Raw genomic sequence first — 22,955 nt, 5'->3', positions numbered from 1 at the left:
AGTTGCTGTTTCCTGTCCACATGGGGGAATTCCCATGGTCATGGTCACAGATTTCTTGCATCCAGCCTTCTGATGCACCAGGGGGTGACCAGGTACCTAGGATAGCTCCCCAAAGCAAAATGTCATACAAGCCATGTGGCCTATACCATAAGTCATAACATCTCAAAATCTTCAAATTCATCCACCCAGGTATTTTTCATATTTGGTTAACAATTTTATTCATGGAGAAATAGCCCAGAAAATCCTTAGGAATAGAGAGAAATCAAAATGCTAAAAGTAGACATCTCCTATTAGATGAATAAGTTCTGGAGATCTAATATACAAGGTGACAATAGTTAATAAGTACTGTATACTTGAAATTTAATTCACCACACCCACAAAGAATGGTTAACTGTGTGAAGTGACAGATCCATTCAATATACGCACACCAAAACATCACACCATAATACATACATCCATAAAAAGCACATATGTAAATAGGTGTATTTTACCCAATTATAACCAAATGAAGCTAAAAAATCTTATCCTCACCATGCACAGTGGCACACACCTGTAATCCCAGCAGTTTGGGAGGCTGAGGCAGGAGGATTACCAGAGGAAAGCCAGCATCAGCAAGAGAGACACTAAACAACTCAGTGAGATCGACTCTAAATGAAATGCAAAATAGGACTGGGGATCTGGCTCAGTGGTTGAGTGCCCCCGAGTTCAATCCCCAGTAAGCCCCTGCCCTGCCAAGAAAAACAAAAAAAGCTTATCCTCCATCATAGGATTATATCATAATTTCTGCATCTGTGTTATCTCAACTTTTTAAGAGTTAATTCTATAATTACTTTATGAACTTAATAGGCTCAGGTCATATCTAGGGTACCAAATTATCTACATTCCAAAACTATATTTCAAGTTTTCGTTTGTTTTGTGGTGCTGGGATTAAACCCAGGGCCCTGTGCATGCTAGGCAAGCACTCTACCAACTGAACGACATCCCCAGCCCCTTTAAGTTTCTAAATAAATAAATAAATAAATCACTTCAACAATATTAAAGTATTCCAACATTCACGTGCCAGAGCAGACAAAAAGATGTAGTCCCTGCTCCTAAGCGCCATACAGTATAAGCAAGTACCTCCAAAGGTACGGAAGTAGAAGGTACTTCATTTCATGTAGGTTTTGAGGTAGGGCATACATATTTGTGAGCTACAACAAGGATGGAGGACTACATGGAAAAAAGGACCTTGAACAGGACCTTGCATGATTCAAATTAAAACTTGAAAGATGGGGCTGGGATAGTGGCTCAGCCATACAGCACTCGCCTAGCACGTGGAAGGTCCTGGGTTCGATCCTCAGCACGACATAAAAATAAAATACTGTATCCAATAACAACTACAAAATAATATTTAAAAAAAAAACTTGAAAGAGCAATCCAGGAGCAAAAAATGTGATTTGGGAATCAATACAAGCCCCTGAATTACAATGAAGCAACTAGTCAGACTCTCAGCATTTTCAGAACCCCAGTGCTTTCTAGGAGTGGTGAAATATAAAATGATTGGAGAGTACAGTGCAACAGGAGCAAGAAGTAGACTTGACAAAGAAGGAATGTGGGGATGACAAATCAAACAAATTTAGAAAGACTTCTTTACTGCTGGATTTCTCCAAGCTCTCAGCAGCCTAATGCATGCTGAATCCCCATCTAGAGAGGGGAATTAGCTTTACCTAACCAAAGAATCTTATTTTCACTTAAAAAAAAAAAAACGCCATAAGCATGGTGGTGCATGCCTGTAATCACAGTGACTCAGGAGGATGAGGCAGGAGGATCCTAAGTTAAAGGTCAGCCTCAGCAACTTAGCAAGACCCTAGCTCAAAATAAAAATAAGGAGTACTGGGATAGCTCAGTGGTTAAGTGTCCCTGGGTTCAATCTCTGGTACCAAAAGAATGGAGAAAAACAAACAAAAAAAGCCTTAGGAAACATTAGAATTAAACAGATTACAAAGGTACAATACTGAGGAGCTTGAATGCCAAAGCTAAAATGGACAATGTGACCTCAGTTCTTACAACAAAGCCTGGGTTTCCCATAGAACAAAGAATCACTAGCTAATACATCTTTAAATCTGTACACAGTGGACTCAGAACCATTTCTTCTACTTAGAATTCCCAATAAAGGTTAGTCTCCCAACTTTCTGAGAATACTCAACAAAGGTTTTGGAAGGAGCTAGCCTTCTTATGTAGATACTGAAGAGCCACAATGAAAATAAGAAGCACTAGAGGATTCCAAGTATGGCATGATATAAAAGTTTTTTTAAATCTTGGAAGGTACTGAGCAATTTCTGCAAATTACAGGTGGCAATGTGTTCTGTTATAAAAATCAGTTCAGAGCACCATAACCAGCATTTAAATGAAAGAAAAAATAAATAAACATACACCAGGAACATCACATGAAGGAAGGGCAAGTAACGTTTATGAACCTTTTGTCTTCACATATGTTCCAGACTGTAGTTCAAAATTTCTTTCTCACTTGGATCACAGCTAAATATTTGTTCCTGAAGACAGAGGACTTGGGGCAGAGACTAAGGACTTCAGCATTCAACAAGAAGGACACATAACAGAAGCAGTAGGAAGAAAGATAAACCTGAGATACTTAACATATATATAAGAAACTGATATTAAAAAGCCAAGTTAACCACAACTGGGTAATTGGGGGGAAAGGTGGCTATAATCATGAACAGGCAATTATGAAAAGGAGCTGGTTAAGTGGTATGCAGGGGAAACAGGGAGGCATATTGGATTTTAAGAGATAAGAGGACACTCAGATGGAACCACCAAAAAAAAACTCTCCTACACAACTTCAGAAACAGGTCCACACATGGCTTTAATTTGGTCACCTTTAACAACACTGTATTAATTCTCTTTCAGTTATACAATGTTTTAAATTTATGCTCTGTCCTCAACCAAGTGGTTATGACTTTTAAAAGCACATAATCACACTAAAGAACCAATACCATCAGTTAGTCTCTGGCTATTACATTATTTACCATCCCAAGGGCTTCACTTTGATTTAGAATTTGATGGATAAGTCCAGAAGGGCCTGTCATTTGGCGCTCTGCATGTGGACGATGATTTCATCAGCACAGGGATGTATGAGCTGCATGAGCTCCACAGCACTGGCACCACTAAGAAAACACCATGCCAGGAGGAGACCAGAGGCTGCCGTAGTGAGGGCCCATCCTGAGGGAGGCCAGGGGATGGCTCAGGGCCCTGCGGAGCCTCCAAAGGGGCACCAGGAAAATGGCTGAACTCCAACACATCACTTTATCCAGGACTGAAGCCCCAATATACATCAGAATAGACATAATTAAATGAGGCAGAGTGGACTTAAAGGTAAAATGTCATCCTCAACATGCCCTTGATGAAGAGTTTTGCTTTACCGAAGCCTTTTTATGTAGTAAATTACATTCATTACCAATATTTAAAAACATCCAACATTTAAGTGTTCCGAATCTGATTTATTATACAGCAGGGAAATAACAGGTTTAGATTATACTACAAAAAAACTGGAACTGCTCATAAACAGCAACTGGGCTTACTTGGGGGATGATGGGAGGAATTCTTCACACTACTGCGTAAGGACGCAGACTCATCCTAAACAATCTATTAAAAAATAAACAGGCAAATTTCTTGTAAAACAAAAAACAAATCCACATACTAAATAACATGTCCACAATGACTATAACACATCCCTTAGGGGATAAGCATGTATTTGTAGGAAGCAAACAAAGCTTTCCATAGAGAAACCATTTTCACGAGATGATTAGGTGGACCTGCAATGAAGAAAATACATTTCAAAAGATGCGTTCACAATGAACTCATTTTTCACTGAAATACTTAAAAAATAAGACCCTTCTCTATATCAAAGAATTAAAAAAAATACATCATGGATAAAATAAAATTTTAGTAACAGTCTAAGTCCTAATCAAAGATATACATTTGCAAATAATATAAATTAAAAATAAAAAGCGTGACTGTATAATACTATTTGGAACTACTCAGAATAGGCCAAGCTGAGTTCGTGTTCTGATTTAAGGAATTACTTTGAAATGAGTCTCATTCCCACTATAATTTTTTTCATTTTAACCTTAATCACCAGTGGCTGGACAACTAAAATGGACATAAGAACTATATAAATGTCAGAGAAATATGTAAACCTCATTAATGTTTCCAAAAATTCATTTAGAGATAGAAACAGGTCCAAATAGATGCCTGTCTAAATGTACTGCAATTACGTTACAATTATTTTTCCAAATACACAGATATGCTCTGTCTTTTCTCAGCTCATTACTGACTCAAACAATTTGCCCTTCTGGGATCAATTGTTTGCTAATAAATAATTGTTTACAGTCACAAAATGATGTTAGGAGGTTTTCTTATTAGTTTTCCTTCTGCACCCTAATAAGATTGAAAACTAGCTGATTCCCAAGAGTCTAACCTTAACCTCGCTTTGTTTAACAGCCCAGGAAATGATGAACCATCTGCTTCAGAAAATAATGGACAGCCAAGAGGAAATATTGTTTAATTGTAGATTAACCTCCTCATGAGGCAGTCTGAAGCAGCTTTAGAATTAGCAGCTACAACCAGAAAAAGAAATAGCTCAAGAGCATTTTCCCCTACCATTTAAGGTCCAGAAAGAATGCAAAGGGATTTTTATTAACTCTATTTATTTACAAACATTTATTTCCACAGCGGAAACAAAAATCATCAAGGTCAAAACTAATTCTTAAAAGTGCAGTCACTGCCCTCCAATTTTGTTTGCCCAAATACCTTTAATGCAGCAAACCATCAAACCATCTCATGCATTTAGGAAATTATTCATTTAAAAAAAAAAGAAAAAGAAAACCTCTTTTCCATTATTTTCAGGTTCTTATAATATTAAAATTAATATTTTCCCTGGTTTCTTTGTTAATAGTAATAAATCCACCATTGGGGAGTAGGAATTGTTTTATTATCATCAACATGGCACTTAAGTAAATGAAATCTTGTCAAGTACATGGTGACCTACAAGTTCAAAAGAAAAAAAGAAGAGCATGAGATCAAAATGGCCGGCCAGGACAAGAGATACAAAAGTGACAGATCAAATGTAAACACAGCCCTTTATCCAATAGGCTTCACATACTAAGACTTTTCTAAAGTCAAATATTCTAATATTGAATATTCAACATTCTGTCCCCTCTCAGGGGCTCAACTGATTTAGCAAGGGTACCATACCCATGTTAATTGAGAAAAGCATAAGAATCCTGAAAACATTCAGTTATTCCACAAATATTTACTGAGGACTTCCTTCAAGGGCCTGGACACAGGGACACAAAATCGTACAAAGACACTATGGGCATTTTATAGTAACACAGGCCTAAGTATCAGTTTTTCCATAAGCATGGTAGAGGCTACTAAAGTAAAAGCTTTGCCTTACTGATATGGAAAAATGCAAATGATTCCTCTCAGTCAACAATTACAACCAAGAGCCAAAGACATCTATGAAAATTTCAAAACTAAGAAAATTTGCTATTCTAGGCAAGGGCATCTTATTCTGGGTTTTTAATAAGACCTGAAGGTCATTTGCTTTGTGTAAATATTATAGAAATGACCTCTGTGGAGAGGGAAGTTTTTGGCAGTTCAAATTCTTAAATATCTTAAATAGAATTTACTAAAATAAATTATTCTTGAATTCCTCAACTTAATTTTGAAGCAATGAGCTAGTAATAACTGCAGAGATTCAAATAATAGAGTCTATTCAAGAAGAATGAGAGTTTGACATTCTTCTCTACAAAACAACTAGGCACAATTTTATCCATCAGACGTCTATCAACCTACGGATATTGAAAGCTTGGGAGAACAAGATAAAATCAACTCCAACCCTACAGTCAGCTGTAATATCGAGCAGGCATCAACAATGCTATTCATGAATTTAGAAAAATTAATAAATCCTGGGTTGAATGCAAGAAAAGGCTCAAATACAGGTGAAGCATACTCACTTGGGTTTTGTTTCTGCATCTGTCACTTGGCGAATGAAGATACCATCTTCAGGATGTTCCGTGTCATCCATTTCATACATATATGATGATGCTATTGCAAGTGTAGTCCCATCATTGCTGAAGGCAAGTGATGCGATGCTGGTAGGGTACCGATGGAACTGGCACAGTCGTTTTTTATTAAATGGATCCCAAATATTTACAAATCCATCAGAACCACCTGCAAGTAATTTCAAAATAGTTAAATTGGTTAACACCATTATCTTAAACATCTAATTTTTAAGATCATTTAAGTTACATTTCCCCCAAGAAGTGCTACAGATTTTTTTCCTTAAATAGCTAAAAAAAAAAAAAGCACAAATTTAAAAAGTAACTCTAAGCCCAAATAATGTTCAATTTTAAAAACCATATAATCATAATAATTAAATATAAGTTAGCTTGCCATACTTTACCTGTGGCAAATGTATTGTGGATATTGTGAAATGAAATGGCATTGACTGGGTAGATCTGCTCAATATTATTTTCTTTTAGTCTGTGACATTTGAAAGCATACTTCTTCTTCTGTACCTCAGGGCTTGGGTCCAAGTACTCAACTGCCACCCGGCCTTCAATAGAGCTTAATACATAGCCCTGTCAAGAGCAAACCAGAGGACAAAAATGGTAAACCAGCTTCCATAAACAAGGCACTAGTTCCCAAATTCAATCCATACCAAAGAAAGATGACTCTTTCAGAAATGAAAAAAGTACGGCCAGGTTTTAACAAAATGTTTAAGCTGTACTGACAATTATGACAACTCTAAAAAGCTAGAACATTCATTTGTTTTATCTTAAAACAAAAAAAAAGGCTGTCATCACTTGCTTTCTTCACTGTGTTTTGCACATAATAATCAGAAAGATCCAACTATTTTATCAAACCTAAACAAGAATTTTTAAAGTCTTTTAGTACCATTTATGTTTCCTGTCCAGAAGGTACTCAAATTTGTTCCCTCAGTTAAATATATTATTTTATCGTTCTATGCCTTTTCATCTCTAACAACTGTTAAGAACTGTGTTTCTGTCACTGGGAGCATCAATAACCCAAATAGACTGGAATACCAGTCCTGCATTTCAGTTGTTCCACCTCTTGAATTTACCACGGCTAGTCAGGTTTACACACAGCAGACACTTCAGGAATGGTCAAAAATGGTTTACAATTTCAAACCTTTTCTCACCTTTCCATGATATGACAACATGCTATAAAACTTAAGATAATATGCTGAATATAAAATCTGTTTTCAATCTTCATTTTTTTCAATCCTTTCGAGACAGAAAAGAGTTATTCCTAAAAACTGCTTATGAGAAAAATTCAGTAAAAATCTATGTTAAATTTCCATTATGAAGTAGAGACAGTCTGACAGAAAATTTTAAATATAAATAAATAAAAACAGGGGCTGGGATATAGTTCAGCTGTTCCAGTGCTTGCCTCGCATGCACAAGGCCGAGTTCAATCCCCAGCACAAGAAAAAATATATAAATAAATTGACTTTAAAGAAAAAAGGGAAGAAATAAAAATAATTTCTATAATACAATAATCCTTTAATCACATACTTAAAATCCCAAAGTTTCACCTAACTGCAATTCCTTGTCAGGGATGAAAAATTTATACTTTCCTGGAAAAGAACTGTGATGACCATATAAGATACTGGCCTTTTGAGATAAAAAACCAAGAGAATAACTGACTTAACAACTGCTTCAAATTCCACAACACTAAATGACAGCCGCCATGATTTCAAACATACCTGCTGATTTCTAATGACTTTCTCTCCTGCAAAATTCCTATTGTAACTTACAGCATTACCAGCTCCCCTTATAACTTTATGAATTGGGGGTAGGAAAGAGCTCACTAATAAACAAGCTAGTCTTCTTAATGAAGATGGAAAGCAATTCACCCTATATATCAAAAGTTAGTCTGTAGGGCTGGGAATATAATGCAGTGATAGTGTTTGCCTAGCATACATGAGGCCCTAGATTCCAATCCCAGAACATGCACACGCGTACACATACAAAATAGAATTAGTCTTTAAGGGACACTACCTCTCTAACCTCAGTGGAGTTCAGAAAATCAAAATTCTACTGTCAGATGGAAGAAAGAACAATTATTATTACAATTAGAAAAAGGCAAAAAGAAAATAACGAATCCTATAAACAGATTTTCAGATTTGTTTTAATTCACTGGTCTGTAAACTGAAATATCTGCAAAACTCTTAAATTATTGTACATGAATGATCAGAATCAACAGTAAAATCCAAAGACCTCTATTCTAACTATTGAGTGATCCCATTCAGATTATTTAACCTCTCTGAACATTAAGGTCTTCTCTAAAATGCAGGTTATTAACACATTACCTTTTAACATGAGATTGTTTAAAGTGTTAAGTAATAATATACCTAACAGCATTTTTTTTTCCTAACAGCAAATCTAAGTCACTACTCAAAAAAGAAAAACACCTTGAAAGTATTAGTCAAATTATCATCATATAAGATATTATTCTCAAATACCAGAACTGGAGAAAGAGTAGATCAGTACCTGCTTGTTAGGAAATGCTCTTATGCAGCGAGTCTGGTATTTCAGGCTGGACTCCCTGCGCTGCTGCACATAGCCCATGTTCCGTAAATCCCACACCAACACTCTGCGGCCGGCTGTACCTACAATCAGCCGGTCTCCAGACACTGAGAGGGTATACACCTTTTAAGAGAGATGAGAAATTGCTAAAATTCATCTACATCTTGAAAATGGCATTTTATCTCCAAATGAAATCCATCTAAGTATTAAAAAAATTAATCCATTAAATTTCAAACACAACAATTTTAGATGCTACAGTTATTCAAGTCAAATAATGCACACAAAATAGCAAATCCTGGATATTAATTCTTCATCAGTATCATACAAGGTACATTCTAATCCTGTAGAGAAACTCATTATCAAAACAATTTTTCCCAACCTTCTTTCATTTAGACAAAAATGCAAAAAAAAAAAAGCACTCAAAAATGAGACAATAAAACATAAAATAATTCAAGATACCTTTCAATGAGCTTCTAACCTTTCATAAAACAAACATTTTCCAAGTTACTTTTCCACAACCACCTTTTGATCTCATTTGGTGACTCAAAATCTTGACTTTTCCCAACTATTATAACGAAAAAACAGGCCTTTCCAAGTAGAGTGAGGGAGTCATTATTAACTTTGGTTGCTTTTGGTGACACACAAACTCAAAACTTGTCTGTAAGTTGCTGGGAGTGGTGGCACAAACTTATAATCCCAGCTACTCAGGACTCTGAGGCAGAAGGATCACAAGTTTCAAGGCTAGCCTAGGCAACAAGACCTTGTCTCAAAATTTAAAAAAAAAAAAAAAAAAGGGTGAGTGGAGGGAGGGTTGTAGCTCAGTGGTACCTTGCCTACCATATACAAGACCTTGGGTTCAGTCCGAAGATTTAAAAAAAAAGATGACAAGGACAGTAATCTGCATGTGTCAAAGCTAATTCTTATGGCAAACATCTTCAATAACATTCGAGGCAAAAGTTTATATTAAGGAAAGATTTTTAAAACTATTTCATGCCCTTTAAGTGTCTAGTTTTTTACCCTAATGCTTAATCTTCAAAACCAAAATAGCCACAAAAACTTCTTTATAAGTCACCAAATTTCCTGCAAGCAAAATATTTAGTGGTTCATTTACAAACATGTTACTCAGAGACAGAGGCATTAAATTCATGAAAAAGGAGACAAAAAACATATTTCCTGGTCATGTTAAGTCACTATTTTCAAATCTAGACTAGATATCCAAAATTGAGGTTATAATTTTCAATTAATATGCAACTCTAACCTGACCTAATATTTTTCACCCTGAAGAATTGCTATAAAAAATAGAGGGCAGGAAATATAGCTTGGTGCTGAGAGTGTGATCACTTAGCATGCCCAGGGCCCTGGGCTGTTAAATCCCCAGCACCTAAACAAAGTAAAAAAGCAGAGAGGCCCCATAAGACGGTAAAACATCTCTTTAATGCTCAATAATTAAACCATACAGTTTTTAATCTCTAGTGTGTTAACTACAGTCCACAACAAACAACCAAGTGGTTACAACCCAATGCCCCCATGGCAGTTTCTAAAATCTGGACTTAAAATTCAACTAGGGGCTGGGATTGTGGCTCAGTGGTAGAGCGCTTGCCTAGCCTGTGTGAGGTACTATGTTTGATTCTCAGCACCACATATAAACAAATTAACTAAATAAAGGTCTATCAACAACTAAAAAGAATATTTAAAATTTTTTTCAATAACTAATATGACCAAGGGAAAAATAAGAACTGAAAAGAATGAAATTAACAGATGTAATTCTAGGAGACTTAAATATGAAGAATAATACCCTAAGATTCACCATAGCTTATTCACAAACAAAATATTTGCAGAAAATACCAAATCCAGAGATCAATTTGTAATGGTACAATCATATCAGGAACTTTACCTTAAATCTTTACTGAACAGGTGACACACAAGCTTCTAAGGGTTCTTTCTATCCTCACTGATCATAAATCAAGTGAAACCACTGTCATGCTACTGACTAGGTATATACATTTATCAAAGAAAGTATTAAAAAAAAGTGACATAATGAACCTTGCTGAACCAATAAGCAGCTTGATTCAGTATGGCTGTCCATTATATGATATTCTGTCAGCAATTTATCACAGTTCTTAACATGTTACATACAACCATAAATCAAAACTAGAAACAATGCAATTATTTTATTCTGAACAAAGGTCTTGCCAGGAGTAGATTCGAATGTGATGTGACAAAAATAATGGCTCTTTGGATGCACCACTATATGTAATGACAGCTAACAGCAGCTGAATAGCATATTTACACTGAGGAAATAGACTCAAGTGAAGGATACCTTTAAACTGCTAAAACAATCAATCTTTAAAATTAACTACCCCTGATAAAGTCTGATGAGGATACAGCAAGAATGCACTATTTTATCATGCAGATCAAAAGGTTAGAATAACAAAGGTTCAGTTTTTAAAAGCTCCATTCAAAAAAAAACCTTCAAACTACATCAGCATTAAAAAAAAAATGTGTATATATAAACAGTCAAGAAGTAGAATATCTTTCTTGCTAAACTTGAAATGACAACCCATTTCACCCTTGTAATAGTTAGCTCAAATGAATCCTCAGGTCACAACTGAAAATGAGTGATGCTCCATCCCATTTTCTGTTTTGGGCATGTCAAATCCAATTTAAGACAATCAACAGTTTTTTGCTAAATGACCTCTTTACAAAGACCATGAGTTGCTTCTTAGTCCTGAGATTTAAAGTATTAATACATGAAGCAGGCTCATTTAAGCTCTCACTCGCCAGTACAAGTGTTAACAACTGACAGAAAAAAAGAGACTAAAATTCATCCCAAAGTTAATTTCCTTTGCACTAAAGCATTTCAATGTTGTTGTATTTATAAAAAGAGACTCTGTCACAATTCTTAACCATTAAATTCAATAGCATATTAATCATTAAATTCAACAGCATAGTCACCCCAAGAACTATAATTCCTGATAAATACAAAAATCCTACCTTTTCAGGCTGAGAGAAGGTCCCAGCATTGCAAGGAGTTCTGGGATCCCACAGTTTAACTGTTTGATCCCAACTTCCAGTAACCATCACATTCACTTCTGGACAGTATTCAACACATCTGATAGGGGCATCATGGGTTCCAACAAGATTTTCTAGAAGAAAAACCCAACAACTAGCTTTACTACCTTAACTAAACAAGAGTACTCAAATGAACAAATGCAATGAATCTGCCTCATTTAATATCCATGGAAATGTCTGCATACACAAAAATATCTTCATTACTACAAAGTTATCCATTCATCATCTCTGGTCATCTTATGGTGCACAGTTTGAACCACTAGCATATTGCATATCAAAGGCTTCCTTGAGTTTCAGATTACATTTAAACAGGTGGCATGTTTACTACTTTCCTAACGGAATTCTAGATTTCTTATCAGGAAGCTTGTTTTTAAACTCTGTATCTAATAAAAGGTCTAGTGCACACTGGGTGTTCAAGAAATACCTGTTGAATGAACAAATGGGTGAAGAACCCTAGATTCTGGAACTCAATTATGTTTATCTTACACATTAAGCCAATACTTTTAAGAAAGTTATTCATGTGGTTATGGGATTATGAGAGCTGGAGATGAAGTCTTATAATTTATTCCACTTGGTTTTCATGGTAGGTCAAATTTCCAACACATAATTTCTTTTCTCAATTTCAACCTTCACAATATCTCATTTCTTCATTCAACTTCCATTTAGATATGAGCCCAAATCCATGCAACCTAGGCATACAAGAATAGCACATGGTCTTGACTCTTAAACAGGAATGTTACTTTTCTAAAAGCATATTAAAACAAGCTGCAAGAATCTCATGAAGCCTGGCAATGATGGTCAGAATAAACAACTAATTCTCTTTAAGTTACACCCTAAACACTGAAAATCAAGTTTGTTTTTCCCAAGTTTGTAAATTAACCTAAAGGGTAATTTACTACACAGGGCAAGCTACAGACAAACAAAACCAATAACATTAATTTTAAGTTCCATAACAATGTGACTCTTCTGCAAGTCTCTTTAACTTTTTTTTTTTTTGACAAAATGTGCCTGTCCTCCATCCATCATCCTGTTGATCAACTCAGCCTCTAGGATCCCTGCCATCTCCTTCAAATTTATCTGTCTAAAGTAAGGACAAATGCTCAGCTAGAGAGCTCTGATGTTTGGGTTCTTCTCCAGTGTGTGCTCTGCCTTAGTATGATCATAAAAATTTGGTCATTTCATATCTGGGTCTCTAAGAAATTATTTTCTTAACAAATGCAACAGAAACATATTCTACTAAGTAAATAAGCAGAATTAATAAACATTATTGGCTCTTCTACAAAGTTTTGTTTTTATGAAAATACCTTCCTTCAGTTTTAATTACCTTCTGAAAGAAGAACCCTAAAACATAAGCATTATCCTGGAACATTCTATTAAAACATGGACCACTATATGTTCTAATTCACTTCTAAGGATGAGGTAAAAGTCAAATAATTAAGTATCAATTCATGTAAACCCTTAGGATGGAGATCAAAGTGCAAAAATATATGCATAATGTTTTGTGGCCAGTAACTTAATGGTCATTCAGACAAAAATGTCTAAATTCATACCACTTTTACCTCTATCTCCATAACTAAGCAATTCAGCAACCATTCTTCCTAAACTTCTACACTCTAATAACTAGTGAAGAAAAATGGTTAAAAATGTGGTTACATTACCTTGATCAGTGTTCAAATCATGCATTTTCAACTGATGATCTAATCCCCCACTCCAGGCATGCGTTGGATCCTACAAAATAAAGTTTCAAGGCACTTAAAACTTACAGAGCTTTTAAAAAGCATTTCAGAATGCCTACCTCTAGGGCCAACTGTTCAGGTCATGCTGGGAACAGCACACACTGAGCACAACTATTCACTGTAAACAAAAAGGGCGGAAGTGGTCACCAAAACCACCGTCAACAAACTGAGGGAAGGCTCAGTTCATCCCAGTGGCTGAGGGTAAAACAGGCATTCCTTCTACAGGTCCCTTTTAATGGGGCAGCCACATCGGTCATCGTTAAGTCCACGAAGTTCACAGGGTTTAGGACATCTGCACGTTCCCAACAAGAAACAGAGTGTCCGGCAAGAGCAGATGTTGCCGAACACCAAGGAGCGGTCCAAAGAACTCCCACAGGGATCTACCCGACACCGGAAAAGGGGCGCTGCTGACCGGGCACTTCCCGGCGCGGCAGAGGGCAGGGGAGGGGACGGCCACCTACGTAGAAGGCGCAGTCCAGGACGGCGCCGGTGTGCTGGTACTTGAGCCGCATCGAGTTGGCCGGCACATCGTAGAGGCGCACGGACGTGTCCCAGGAGGAGACCAGCAGGAACTGGGAGGTGTTGGGGCTGAACTTCACCGAGGAGATGCCGTCCTCGGGCGGCTGGTTCAGCTTGAACTCGTTAGAACCGGTCATCTGCGGAACAGACGCGCAGTCCGAGTCCCCCAGGGTCCCGGGTGGGAGGGCGGCGTCTGCGCCTGCGCGGAGTCCGGGTCCGCCACGCACGGCCTCGCCCCTGGCCCGACGGGCCGCCGCCGCACCCCCACCCCAGCCCAGGGCCGCACACCGCGGGCGCCCACACCCGCCCTGCCGCCTCCCCTCCCCCGGGGCCCCAGACGGTCTTAAAAGCGAAGAACGCGAAACGAGGTGCCCTGCAGACGGCTCCGCCAGCGCGGGCCCGCGAGGTCCGCGGGAAGCATGCTCCGGCGCCCCACCGCCTCGTCCCGCTACCTTGAGCTTGCCTCTGAAGTAGCCTCTAAACGGCTTGCCGCCGCCTCGCAGCTTCCCTCGGAGCACTCTCCGGCCGGGCGTAGGAGGCGGAGAGGAAGCTCCAGCATAGCTCTGCCATTGGCTGCTTTAAAACGCCAACGGCTCGCTCTAAGCAGCCTATTGGTCCGTTCGGCTGCTCGGTGACGGTCAAAGCAGTCTTCCAGTTCCGGCTCAAAGGGAAACCGCGGTTTTTCCGATCACGTGGTCTCATTTTACCAGCACGCTGAGACCCCCGAACTCGTGCCGTAGGACCAGAAACTACAACTCCCAAGTAGCATCGCGCCAAGGACGCGCTCTTATGCGCCCACGCCTGTGCGTGTCATCCTGGGTGGTGTAGTTTCCACGGGGCGGATGCCCGGTTTGTGCTCTGAACAGTAGGCGGGAAAGTAGGTCTTAAGGTCCGCCAGTGGCGCCCTCCTCCCCCGTAATCACTCAGACTTAAGAATCCCTTTCTGGTCAATACTCCTATAGAGCTAAATCATTCTCTTCTTCGCGTGTATATGTCTGTAAAATGAACCAGAAATTGAAATAGAGAGGAAATACTTGCTCTGATCAACTGCCCTATTTTGCCTTGATTCTTTCTCATTTTCCTGGCGTTTGTACTATCAACCAGCTCTCAGGTTTCCCATTGTCTTAAAATTCTGCCCACCCCATAGAATCTCGTCCTTATTGTTTTACCTCTTCACCCCATCGTTATGAACTTATTGAGCATCCACTGCATGCCAGCCCTGGTGAAAGGCTCTGGGAAGATGTATTTAATCAGACTAGTCTTTTGTCCTGAAGGAACTCCCAGTATCCAGAAGGATGGACAGACTAGTAAACAAATACTCTGCAATGTGTTACAGCTCAAACGGCTTCTAGAGATAGGTTTGTCATGGAATCTTCAAAGGGCAATGACAAGCCTCTTCCCTTCCACCATACCCTGCTACTCCACAAGGCTTCAGGCTGTTTGCTCCCATTTTTTCTGGAGTCCTCCAGAAATACAGAGCACCAAGAAGCTTTTCAGTAGTGAGAAATTATTTCATCTCAACTAAAGAAAATTAATGCCTAATCAATAGAATTCAGTAACTGAGTTACTCTTGAGCCTCAATTTTTCAATTTAATCTATATTCTATTATCTCTTTTTCACTACCTTTTTAAGAAAAAAAGTTTTATTATATAATTTTGTATGAAGCAGGAGTCAATTGTTGGGGTTAAAATGTTTAACTTTTAAGGTACATTAATAAGAGATCAGCTGTTGATCTTTATGCGTTCACACTCTGAATGAATGCACTTCTTAAGATTTCTGACAATAAACATGTACAATGACAACCCTTCTACTTATTACATTGATATGACTGCTAAAAGATTCTTGCCCTTCTTCCTTACCAGGCCTAGTTCTTGTTTCTCTATTTCTTCTCTTTCAACAAGTTAATAGGCAAGTTGAATCATTTCAAATGTAGTGTCTTACTTCCATTCTAAGTTAAGCTAAATAATTTTATCTCCTGACTTATTTGGTTCCCTCTCCCAGTTGTTTAATTCTATTAGTGTTTCGAGATTCTGAGCATAAATTATCCACTAACAAAATCTAAGTGTATTTCATTACCCAGTGTATGATTCAGGTCCCTCTGGGCATGCAGTTGCAGCCCGACTCAATTTGAGTTTTAAGAAACGTCAATCTTTTAAATCCAGTTTAGATCCTGAAAGGAGACTGATGATTTGGCTTATTATTCAAATGAATTGATAGGCTTGAGATAGGAAATCTGGCAACAATGGAGTCTTGAACATTTTAAATCCAAATGCAAAGTTCTATGTGTACATGTGTGTTAGAGTTAACTGTGAAATTCCTAGAACGTAATTACACTGTTAGATCATCTATGATGGCTAAATCCTGGATTAGAAAATGGGTGAAATATACATTATATAAGATAAACTGTAAAAGGGTCATTCCCTAAAATCACCAAGGCAAAGTTTCTCCTTAAATGCCTTCGGTGACTAGGGGAAACCACTTCCTATTAAAGAAGCAAGCCTAAGGAAAATGTTATTAAAACCATCAATATTATTAAAACCATCTTCAAACTGTAACTAACTTACTGAAATGCAAACAAAATGCTATGGATGGACTATCCCTATACAAGAAATTCCTTGGATGTCATTTGGTTGTTTCTGCATGGAATATTCAAATAGCAACGGTTAGAGGAAAACAATTTAAAGAGGATTATCTGGAGCAAGAGAACTTCAGTGAAATAAATATGTGTACACAAAAAGAATATGGATCCTCTGTGAAACTTGTTTTCTTTCTCTGACCACCCAAAATTTAGAATGGGTTCTCGGTATGTTTCAGGGCCCAGGAAATATGTATTGACCTGAACTCAGTTGAAATGCAGTAAATGCAATTGAACCAACCTAGTATTGGCAGATTCATCCTTGGGTAATATTCTTCCTGACTTCACCTTGAAATAGTTGTGATTTCTATGAAAATGAATGTGAAAAGTAAAAAAGTCAATGTAACAGCAGATCTTTTTGGTCAGATATTTTACACAGAATACTGTGGGTCACATTAACATTTACAGATATTTCTGTGTATTTTCACAAAATGCAGATAATTTCTGTTTCTTGGTTCTAAAAGACAAGTTTCTCACCGAAATGTTTCCCTTCTAGAGGGTGAGATGGAGCTTGGAGCCGTGAGCTCCCAGCTCTTTAGTACCAGCTTAAGATGGAGCTGGCTGGAGGCAAGAGCTCGCCCTACTTATTGCTGAACCAAGCTAATGCTTTGCTTTCCGACGCTTTATAAGGAACAGGTGGCAGCAATTTAACCGGAGAGAGAGGGTTTGCGATTTGCACCTCTCTGGCGGCTATTCTTCCGGCGACTATTCTCTCCAGGCAGCATCTTCCCAGTCTCAACGTGGTGGCAGGTGTCTGGACACGGAAGCCCGTGGGCGCCTCTTATTCGCATCACTTTTCAATTCAGAAACATCAGTATGCTGGCTGGTCATCCAGCCATTTAGCCACGCACTGTGCAAACTATTAACAACAAAAGAGTGTGGGAAGAGCATTTGTCTCCTGCGCCTTCTTTCGGGCCTCGGAGCCCTCCTTGGCCGAAAAGCGGCCTTTCCACATTCAGTTCCCGCTCCGCGCGGGTCACAGTCTGTTCACGGACTCGGGAACTGTGCGCGACTGCAAGCTGGTGGCGCTGGGCTAAGGGCGACAAGTAGATCCTTCACCAGATTAACGCTGCCCCCTGCCCTACACACCCGAGGAGAGGAGGCACTCTGCACAGCTTGAACCACGTCGTTGCGCGCCCAGCTTCAGCCAAGTCCAAGAAGATCACGGTGCAGGATGCTCCTCGCGCCCTGGCCTGGCCCAATCCCGGAAGGCTACTACTTCAGCAGCAAGACCGGTTCCCGGCCTTTGTCTTTCTCCCCGCGGGCTCTGGAGCTGGATTCCATCCGAAGTGAGCCCCAGCCCGCACTGGGATTCTGCGCAATTGGATGGGGGTGGGAGGGAATATGCAGTTCCAGCCACGTGCGGCCTTTGCAGTGGCTATACCCAGACCTTTAACCCCCGATCCCGACCCCACCCTCCACGTGGTGCGAGTCCGATCTTTGCAGACGCCTGTAAACTCTACCACGGAAAATGAAGGAAACCTTCCGCGCATTGTCGTGCTGGGTAATTAACCCCTCCAAAGTTAGCAACGATGATGTTTAAAATGTTTTATTTTTTTTCTCCGCTTTAAAAATATTTACAGATCGGAACTCTCCCCATTTCGCCCCTACCCATCCTCGGGATGAAGGAAATGAAAAGAGATTATTAGATCATTGTCCACAGCCCCTGAGGGCCTGGCTTGGCAGAGCGTGTGTGCATGTACATATGTACAGGTGTATACATGGGCGCGGGGGGGGGGAGTATACCTGGTTTCGTTGGTATTTTTCTGATTTTTTTTCTACCAATCAAAGCCAATCTGGCCAAAACTCCTTTTCCCATCACGACCCGAGAATATCCCTCTCCAAAGTGGTTTTCTAAGCGTATTGGTTTCATTTGGGTAGAAAGCAGGCAATCTGGTTTGAGGAATACCGATAAATACCCGAAACAAAACAAAAAGCAGGGCGGAGGCCATAAATAAAAGATACTGAATACACATGGTGTATTTCTTAATATTTCTGGAATCACGTCGCTTTACTCCGGAGGTCTGTGAAGGGTGCAGCCCGCGCCGGGCTCCGGGGTCCCGGGCGAGCCGGAGAGTGGGCGCGCGCGGGCAGGTGGGTCAGTAGTCGAGCTTGTTGTAGAGGTTGTAGAGCGGTAAGGCCGAGAGGTTGCTGCTGGGGTAATAGAGCGGCGCGGGGAAGGCGAGAGAGCGTGGCACCGGCACGCGCAGCAGCGAGCTGTCCCGGAACACCAGCGGCATGCCCACCAGAGTCTGCGCGGACGCGTGCGCCATGTTGGCCGCCTCCAGCTCCGCCGAGAGCTGCCGCTTCCACTTGTTGCGGCGGTTCTGGAACCAAGTCTTGACCTGGGTTTCGGTGAGCTGCAAGCTGGAGGCGAGACACGCACGCTCCGAGCTGCTCAGGTAGCGCTTCATATCGAAGGTGGACTCGAGCTGGTACACCTGGCTGCGCGAGAAGACGGTGCGCGTCTTCTTCTTGGCCGCGCCCGCCTGCCGCTCGGCGCCGCCGTCCCGCGGCCGCTCGGGTCCCGGGGAGGGAGAGCCCGCCGGCAAGAGCCTCTCTTTCTCTTCTTTAAAGTCCGGATGCGAAGGAGAGAGAAAAGGCGAACGCTCGGAGCTCGCCGGCCCTGCGCCTCCGCTGCCCTTAGGAGTACCTGAGAAATAAGAACAGACAGGAAGGCCTTGGAGTTGAAGAGCTTTGGAGATCCACAACTCTTCCCGGGACTAGAGTGTTGGCAGAAGTCTGCAATCTTGGTCCCATGTTACCAACTCCCTCCTCTTCTCCCTCTAACAAGCACCCCAAACCCAGCACCTCCGCCTTTAAAAGCTACAGAAGAAGGACCCAGCTATTGGAGTCTGGGAGTCTGGGGTCTCTGTGCTCCCACCTTTATGAAAGGATAGGTGGCAGCAGGGAGAGGAGGCCTGGAGGGGGAACGTTACCATTATAAAGGTGAGTTTGTCTTGTTATAACTGAGCTGGAAGACTTCCTCCAGCTAAATAGGTCAGCCTCATTTCACAGGCTATTTGTTTAGAAATCAGCTAAGGACCAACTCGGGATCTCCTTCCTCAAATGTAAAGAGGAACCGTCTCTGAAACGCACCATTGTCAATCACCTTAGAGTGCTAATCATTCCGAGGAGAAGGAGACACAGACAGAAGGGGGGGAGCAGAGCAGAGAATGCAGTAGAGACAGAACATATAGACCCGACTTGCAGACCACCTGTCTGGAAAGAAAGTATCCTGTGTGCAACGGGATTGAGCACACAGTCCTGTGTACAACCAGCCAGGTGCCCAGACCACTGTGGTCCACACTGTCTCCAACCCGACCTTCCCCAAGAAGCCCAAGCCGCGCGGTGGGTGTGCTATCCTTCTCCTCCCGAGCTTTCCCGGGCCGAGAAGCCACCGCCGCGCTGCTGTGCCCTCCCCTCGGCCCCAGACCCCCAGCGGCCAAAGATCTGACCCGAGGGGGAGTCATGACGGGGCACGCAGCCTCGCTCCCCTAGCGCTCGCTCGCTGCCAGACTGCAGAGTGCGATCCTTACCCAGGCAAGGAAAAGGGATGTGGGGGTGGTGCTTGGGGCCTGGCTCCTTGGGGCCGTGCGGGTCTGGGCAGAAGCAAGCGGGCGCCTTCCAGCCGTCGTCCGGCTCCTCCTCCTCCGAGGACACCGACAGGCTGCGCTTCCTGGCTGGCCAGCCGGCGGGCTCCCGCGGTGCTTCGGAGGGGCCCCCGCCCAGGATGGACTGGATGGTGAAGCTGGAGACGCCACCGGCAGCCGGACACCCCTTGCCCACATCTTCCTTGCTGCCCATCCTGGGTTCATAAGAAATCGGAGGAAACCAAGAACTCCCTTTAGAGACGATCTGGGCGGAAGGTGGTGCAGACAGGCAGGCAGGGGGGAGGGGCGGAGAGGGGAGCTAGGGGGAGGGGGCGGGGAGGTTGGTGGGGTGTCCCTTCCGCGCAGGGGACACGCGGGTACGGGACGGCTGCGCGGAGGTCCCTGCCCGCCCGGCTCTAGGTACGCCCGCCCAGACCCAGTGCAAATGCCCCTTTCTCGCCCACCAGCTAGCGGGGTCTCCCGCTGCGCGGAGGCGGCGCGGCCTCATTTGCATAGAGGTTACCGGAACGCGGCCAATCGCAGCGCCGCAGAGCTGCCCCGGAAATTTTCAAAAAGCTCCGGCCCCGCACTCAGTGCGGGAGAGCCCCTGGAGTACGGCAAGAACCCGGCCGGCATCGAATCTGTCCAGCCAGGGGCGTCTAAGGGCCGAAAGCCGCGTAAATTCCAGCCTAGGTCCTGGTATCTACTTGGGATCCCTGCCTCTTCAGGGACAGGGACAGCGCGGGGCTCCGAGCTGGAATGGCCTGCCGCTGCCGCAGGCAACAGATCTTCGCGCCTCCGAGGGCCTCCGAGAGGCTGCCATCACACTCCCCAGTCCTCCTCTCCTTCCAACCCCAGAGGGACTGGCAGAGCTGTCACTTGGCGACCCTCCTGGGGGTGGAGAGGGTTAAGTGCTTGGGTCTGATGGACGCTGTTCGCTTGAGCGTAGCAGGGATCAGACTTCTGCCCTTCCTCGCCTGCAAATCCCATCCCTACCCGGGCCAACCGGGCTACATGGTTTTGGGGGCGGGAGTTGGAGAAGCCCTAGACCGCGCGTCAAGAGATGCCGGTTCAAGTCCCAGCAACACCGATTACATCCAGCGAGCTGGCTTGAACAAGTCTGGTCTCAGTCAAAGCGTCTCTGACCTCAGGTGAAATGAACTCATTAGTATCTCTTCCTTCTTCTGTTTTGAAGATCACCCAGGTATGGATGGAATAGCGCCAGAAAGCCTACAGAAGGAGCGCTAGTAGCACATAGTAGTTACTTCCTAAACCTTTCCTGAACAGCGGCCGACCCGCCTTCCCATGCCAGAGATGAAACTCTTTTTCGTTGTCTATTGGAGGTCTTGTAATTGCTAGAGAAATAGAAACACTTTTTCCTGGGAAAGGAACGGAAGGAGGTAGTTACGATGACACAGTTTTGGACTTTTGTAGGGTCCACTCAACTAGGCTGGGCGAGTACTTATAACTTTCCGAGGCTCCGTTTCCTAAAATCGAGGGAAGTAATCGCCTACTTCGCAGAGGATGTGATGAGATTCAGATGTCCAACACCAAAGCTGGCACGTGGTGGTAAATAAACCAGGGTTCCCTGTTCCCTCCCTCCTTCTCACAGTCCCCTTTGGAGTTATGGCTCTTGCTCCATAGTTCCTAGAACAGCTATTATCTGATCTGTAATCACTCGGGCACCTGCAAAAAGGCTTGGGGCCACAGTCCTCTACACTAGTTTTTACCGAAATTGGGGTAAGGCAAGGCCCAAGCGCCCAGGCTAACCCTACGCCCAGGCTGCAGCTTCCAACTGCTCAGCCAAGAGGTTGGAGCTGTCTCTAAGGTGCACCCCAAAACAGCCAGGAGTGAGAGGATACTGTGGAATCAGTCCCCACGAATGTCCAGACGCCACACCATGACGATGCAGTTCCTTCCTCTCCCTCACTGCTCCCGGGCTCAGTAAAGCGCTTATAATATCATTAGCCGAGGTGAGTAACCGACTGCGGCCCTGCCAGTGGCAGAACTCCTACTTAACTCCTCGAAGGGCTCGTTAATGGGCTAATTGATTAGGAGTCAGCAGCGCAGCCGGGACAGGGGGAGGCGGGAGGAGGGGGCCAGGGTCTGTGCGCCGCGGCCCGGGAGGCTGGCGAGGGGCAGGTGCCGGCCTCCGTCACCGCATTAACCTCTTCAGGGCTCTGCGGCGGGGTCGAGACACATTACAAATGGTCAGCTTTAATCATGGTGTCAGCTCATTAACCCGGAAGGACCCAATGCTGAAATACAATTTGTGAGTCCTCCTATACGCGACCACAGCGCAGGCTCCGGGGTCTTCCCACAGCCCCTCCGGCGCGCTCCCGCTCATTTGTGGGGTAGAGGGGAAATGGAAGGAAAAGAAAAGTCCGACTCTCTAATCCCCTGCCTCTCACTCGCACCCTGAGCCAAGACAATCCCTGGAAGGAATTGGCCAGTCCACTTGGCAGCAGAGCCAGCCACTCCGCTGGGGAAGAAAGCTCAGGGTTGGGGGAGGTGGAGTTGGTTTGAACGTTTCTGCGCTAGCTAGTAGTTGGTGCCAGGAACATGCTGGGAGCGCCTGACATTGTTCACTTTAATCCTCAGAGCAAACGTGATGCACATCCCCCCACACACACACATCGTACAGAGGAGGAAACTGAGGCTCAGAAGAGAAAGTGAATAGGTTTAGCAGAGAAAGCAAGCTCGATGCTCAAAGTTGTTCCACTTCAGATGCCACGCCCCCTGGGAGAGAAGAGCGGGCATTGACATTGAGCTTGTAGAAAGGCAAGAC

The 22,955-nt window shown here is 42.7% G+C and overlaps 2 protein-coding genes across 3 annotated transcripts; both read right to left on the bottom strand.

Moving 5' to 3' along the window:
* Window positions 1-2,840: 2,840 nt before the first annotated feature.
* On the bottom strand, window positions 2,841-14,499 carry Bub3 (BUB3 mitotic checkpoint protein). Of its 2 annotated transcripts, none has more exons than XM_026384249.2 (8): window positions 14,392-14,499; window positions 13,882-14,076; window positions 13,343-13,412; window positions 11,607-11,758; window positions 8,577-8,735; window positions 6,464-6,641; window positions 6,015-6,231; window positions 2,841-5,040 (listed from the first exon to the last, which is right to left on the bottom strand). In XM_026384249.2, the coding sequence occupies exons 2-8, from the start codon at window positions 14,074-14,076 to the stop codon at window positions 5,025-5,027; spliced, it is 987 nt and encodes a 328-aa protein (XP_026240034.2). In that variant the 5' UTR covers window positions 14,392-14,499; the 3' UTR covers window positions 2,841-5,024. The 2 variants fall into 2 exon arrangements, with proteins under 2 accessions (XP_026240034.2, XP_077654588.1); XM_077798462.1 differs by having other exon boundaries at window positions 2,841-3,809.
* Window positions 14,500-18,673: 4,174 nt separating this feature from the next.
* On the bottom strand, window positions 18,674-20,381 carry Hmx2 (H6 family homeobox 2). The gene is made up of 2 exons (XM_026384309.2): window positions 20,114-20,381; window positions 18,674-19,227 (listed from the first exon to the last, which is right to left on the bottom strand). The coding sequence occupies exons 1-2, from the start codon at window positions 20,379-20,381 to the stop codon at window positions 18,674-18,676; spliced, it is 822 nt and encodes a 273-aa protein (XP_026240094.1).
* Between the last annotated feature and the right edge of the window lie 2,574 nt (window positions 20,382-22,955).

Source organism: Urocitellus parryii, chromosome 5, assembly GCF_045843805.1.
Source record: "Urocitellus parryii isolate mUroPar1 chromosome 5, mUroPar1.hap1, whole genome shotgun sequence".
NCBI lineage: Eukaryota > Metazoa > Chordata > Mammalia > Rodentia > Sciuridae > Urocitellus > Urocitellus parryii.
The sequence above is the reverse complement of the archived record's forward strand: the minus strand, read 5'-3'. Positions and strand labels throughout refer to the sequence as shown.

Excerpts from the sequence above, each read along its gene's own strand:
- Bub3 (XM_026384249.2), bottom strand. The coding sequence starts at position 14,076 with ATGACCGGTTCTAACGAGTTCAAGCTGAACCAGCCGCCCGAGGACGGC. Across the intron at positions 13,413-13,881 it reads TCCTGGACTGCGCCTTCTAC|GATCCAACGCATGCCTGGAG; the intron begins GTAGGTGGCCGT and ends TTTATTTTGTAG. Across the intron at positions 6,232-6,463 it reads CCACAATACATTTGCCACAG|GTGGTTCTGATGGATTTGTA; the intron begins GTAAAGTATGGC and ends AATTACTTGCAG.
- Hmx2 (XM_026384309.2), bottom strand. The coding sequence starts at position 20,381 with ATGGGCAGCAAGGAAGATGTGGGCAAGGGGTGTCCGGCTGCCGGTGGC. Across the intron at positions 19,228-20,113 it reads CATCCCTTTTCCTTGCCTGG|GTACTCCTAAGGGCAGCGGA; the intron begins GTAAGGATCGCA and ends CTTATTTCTCAG.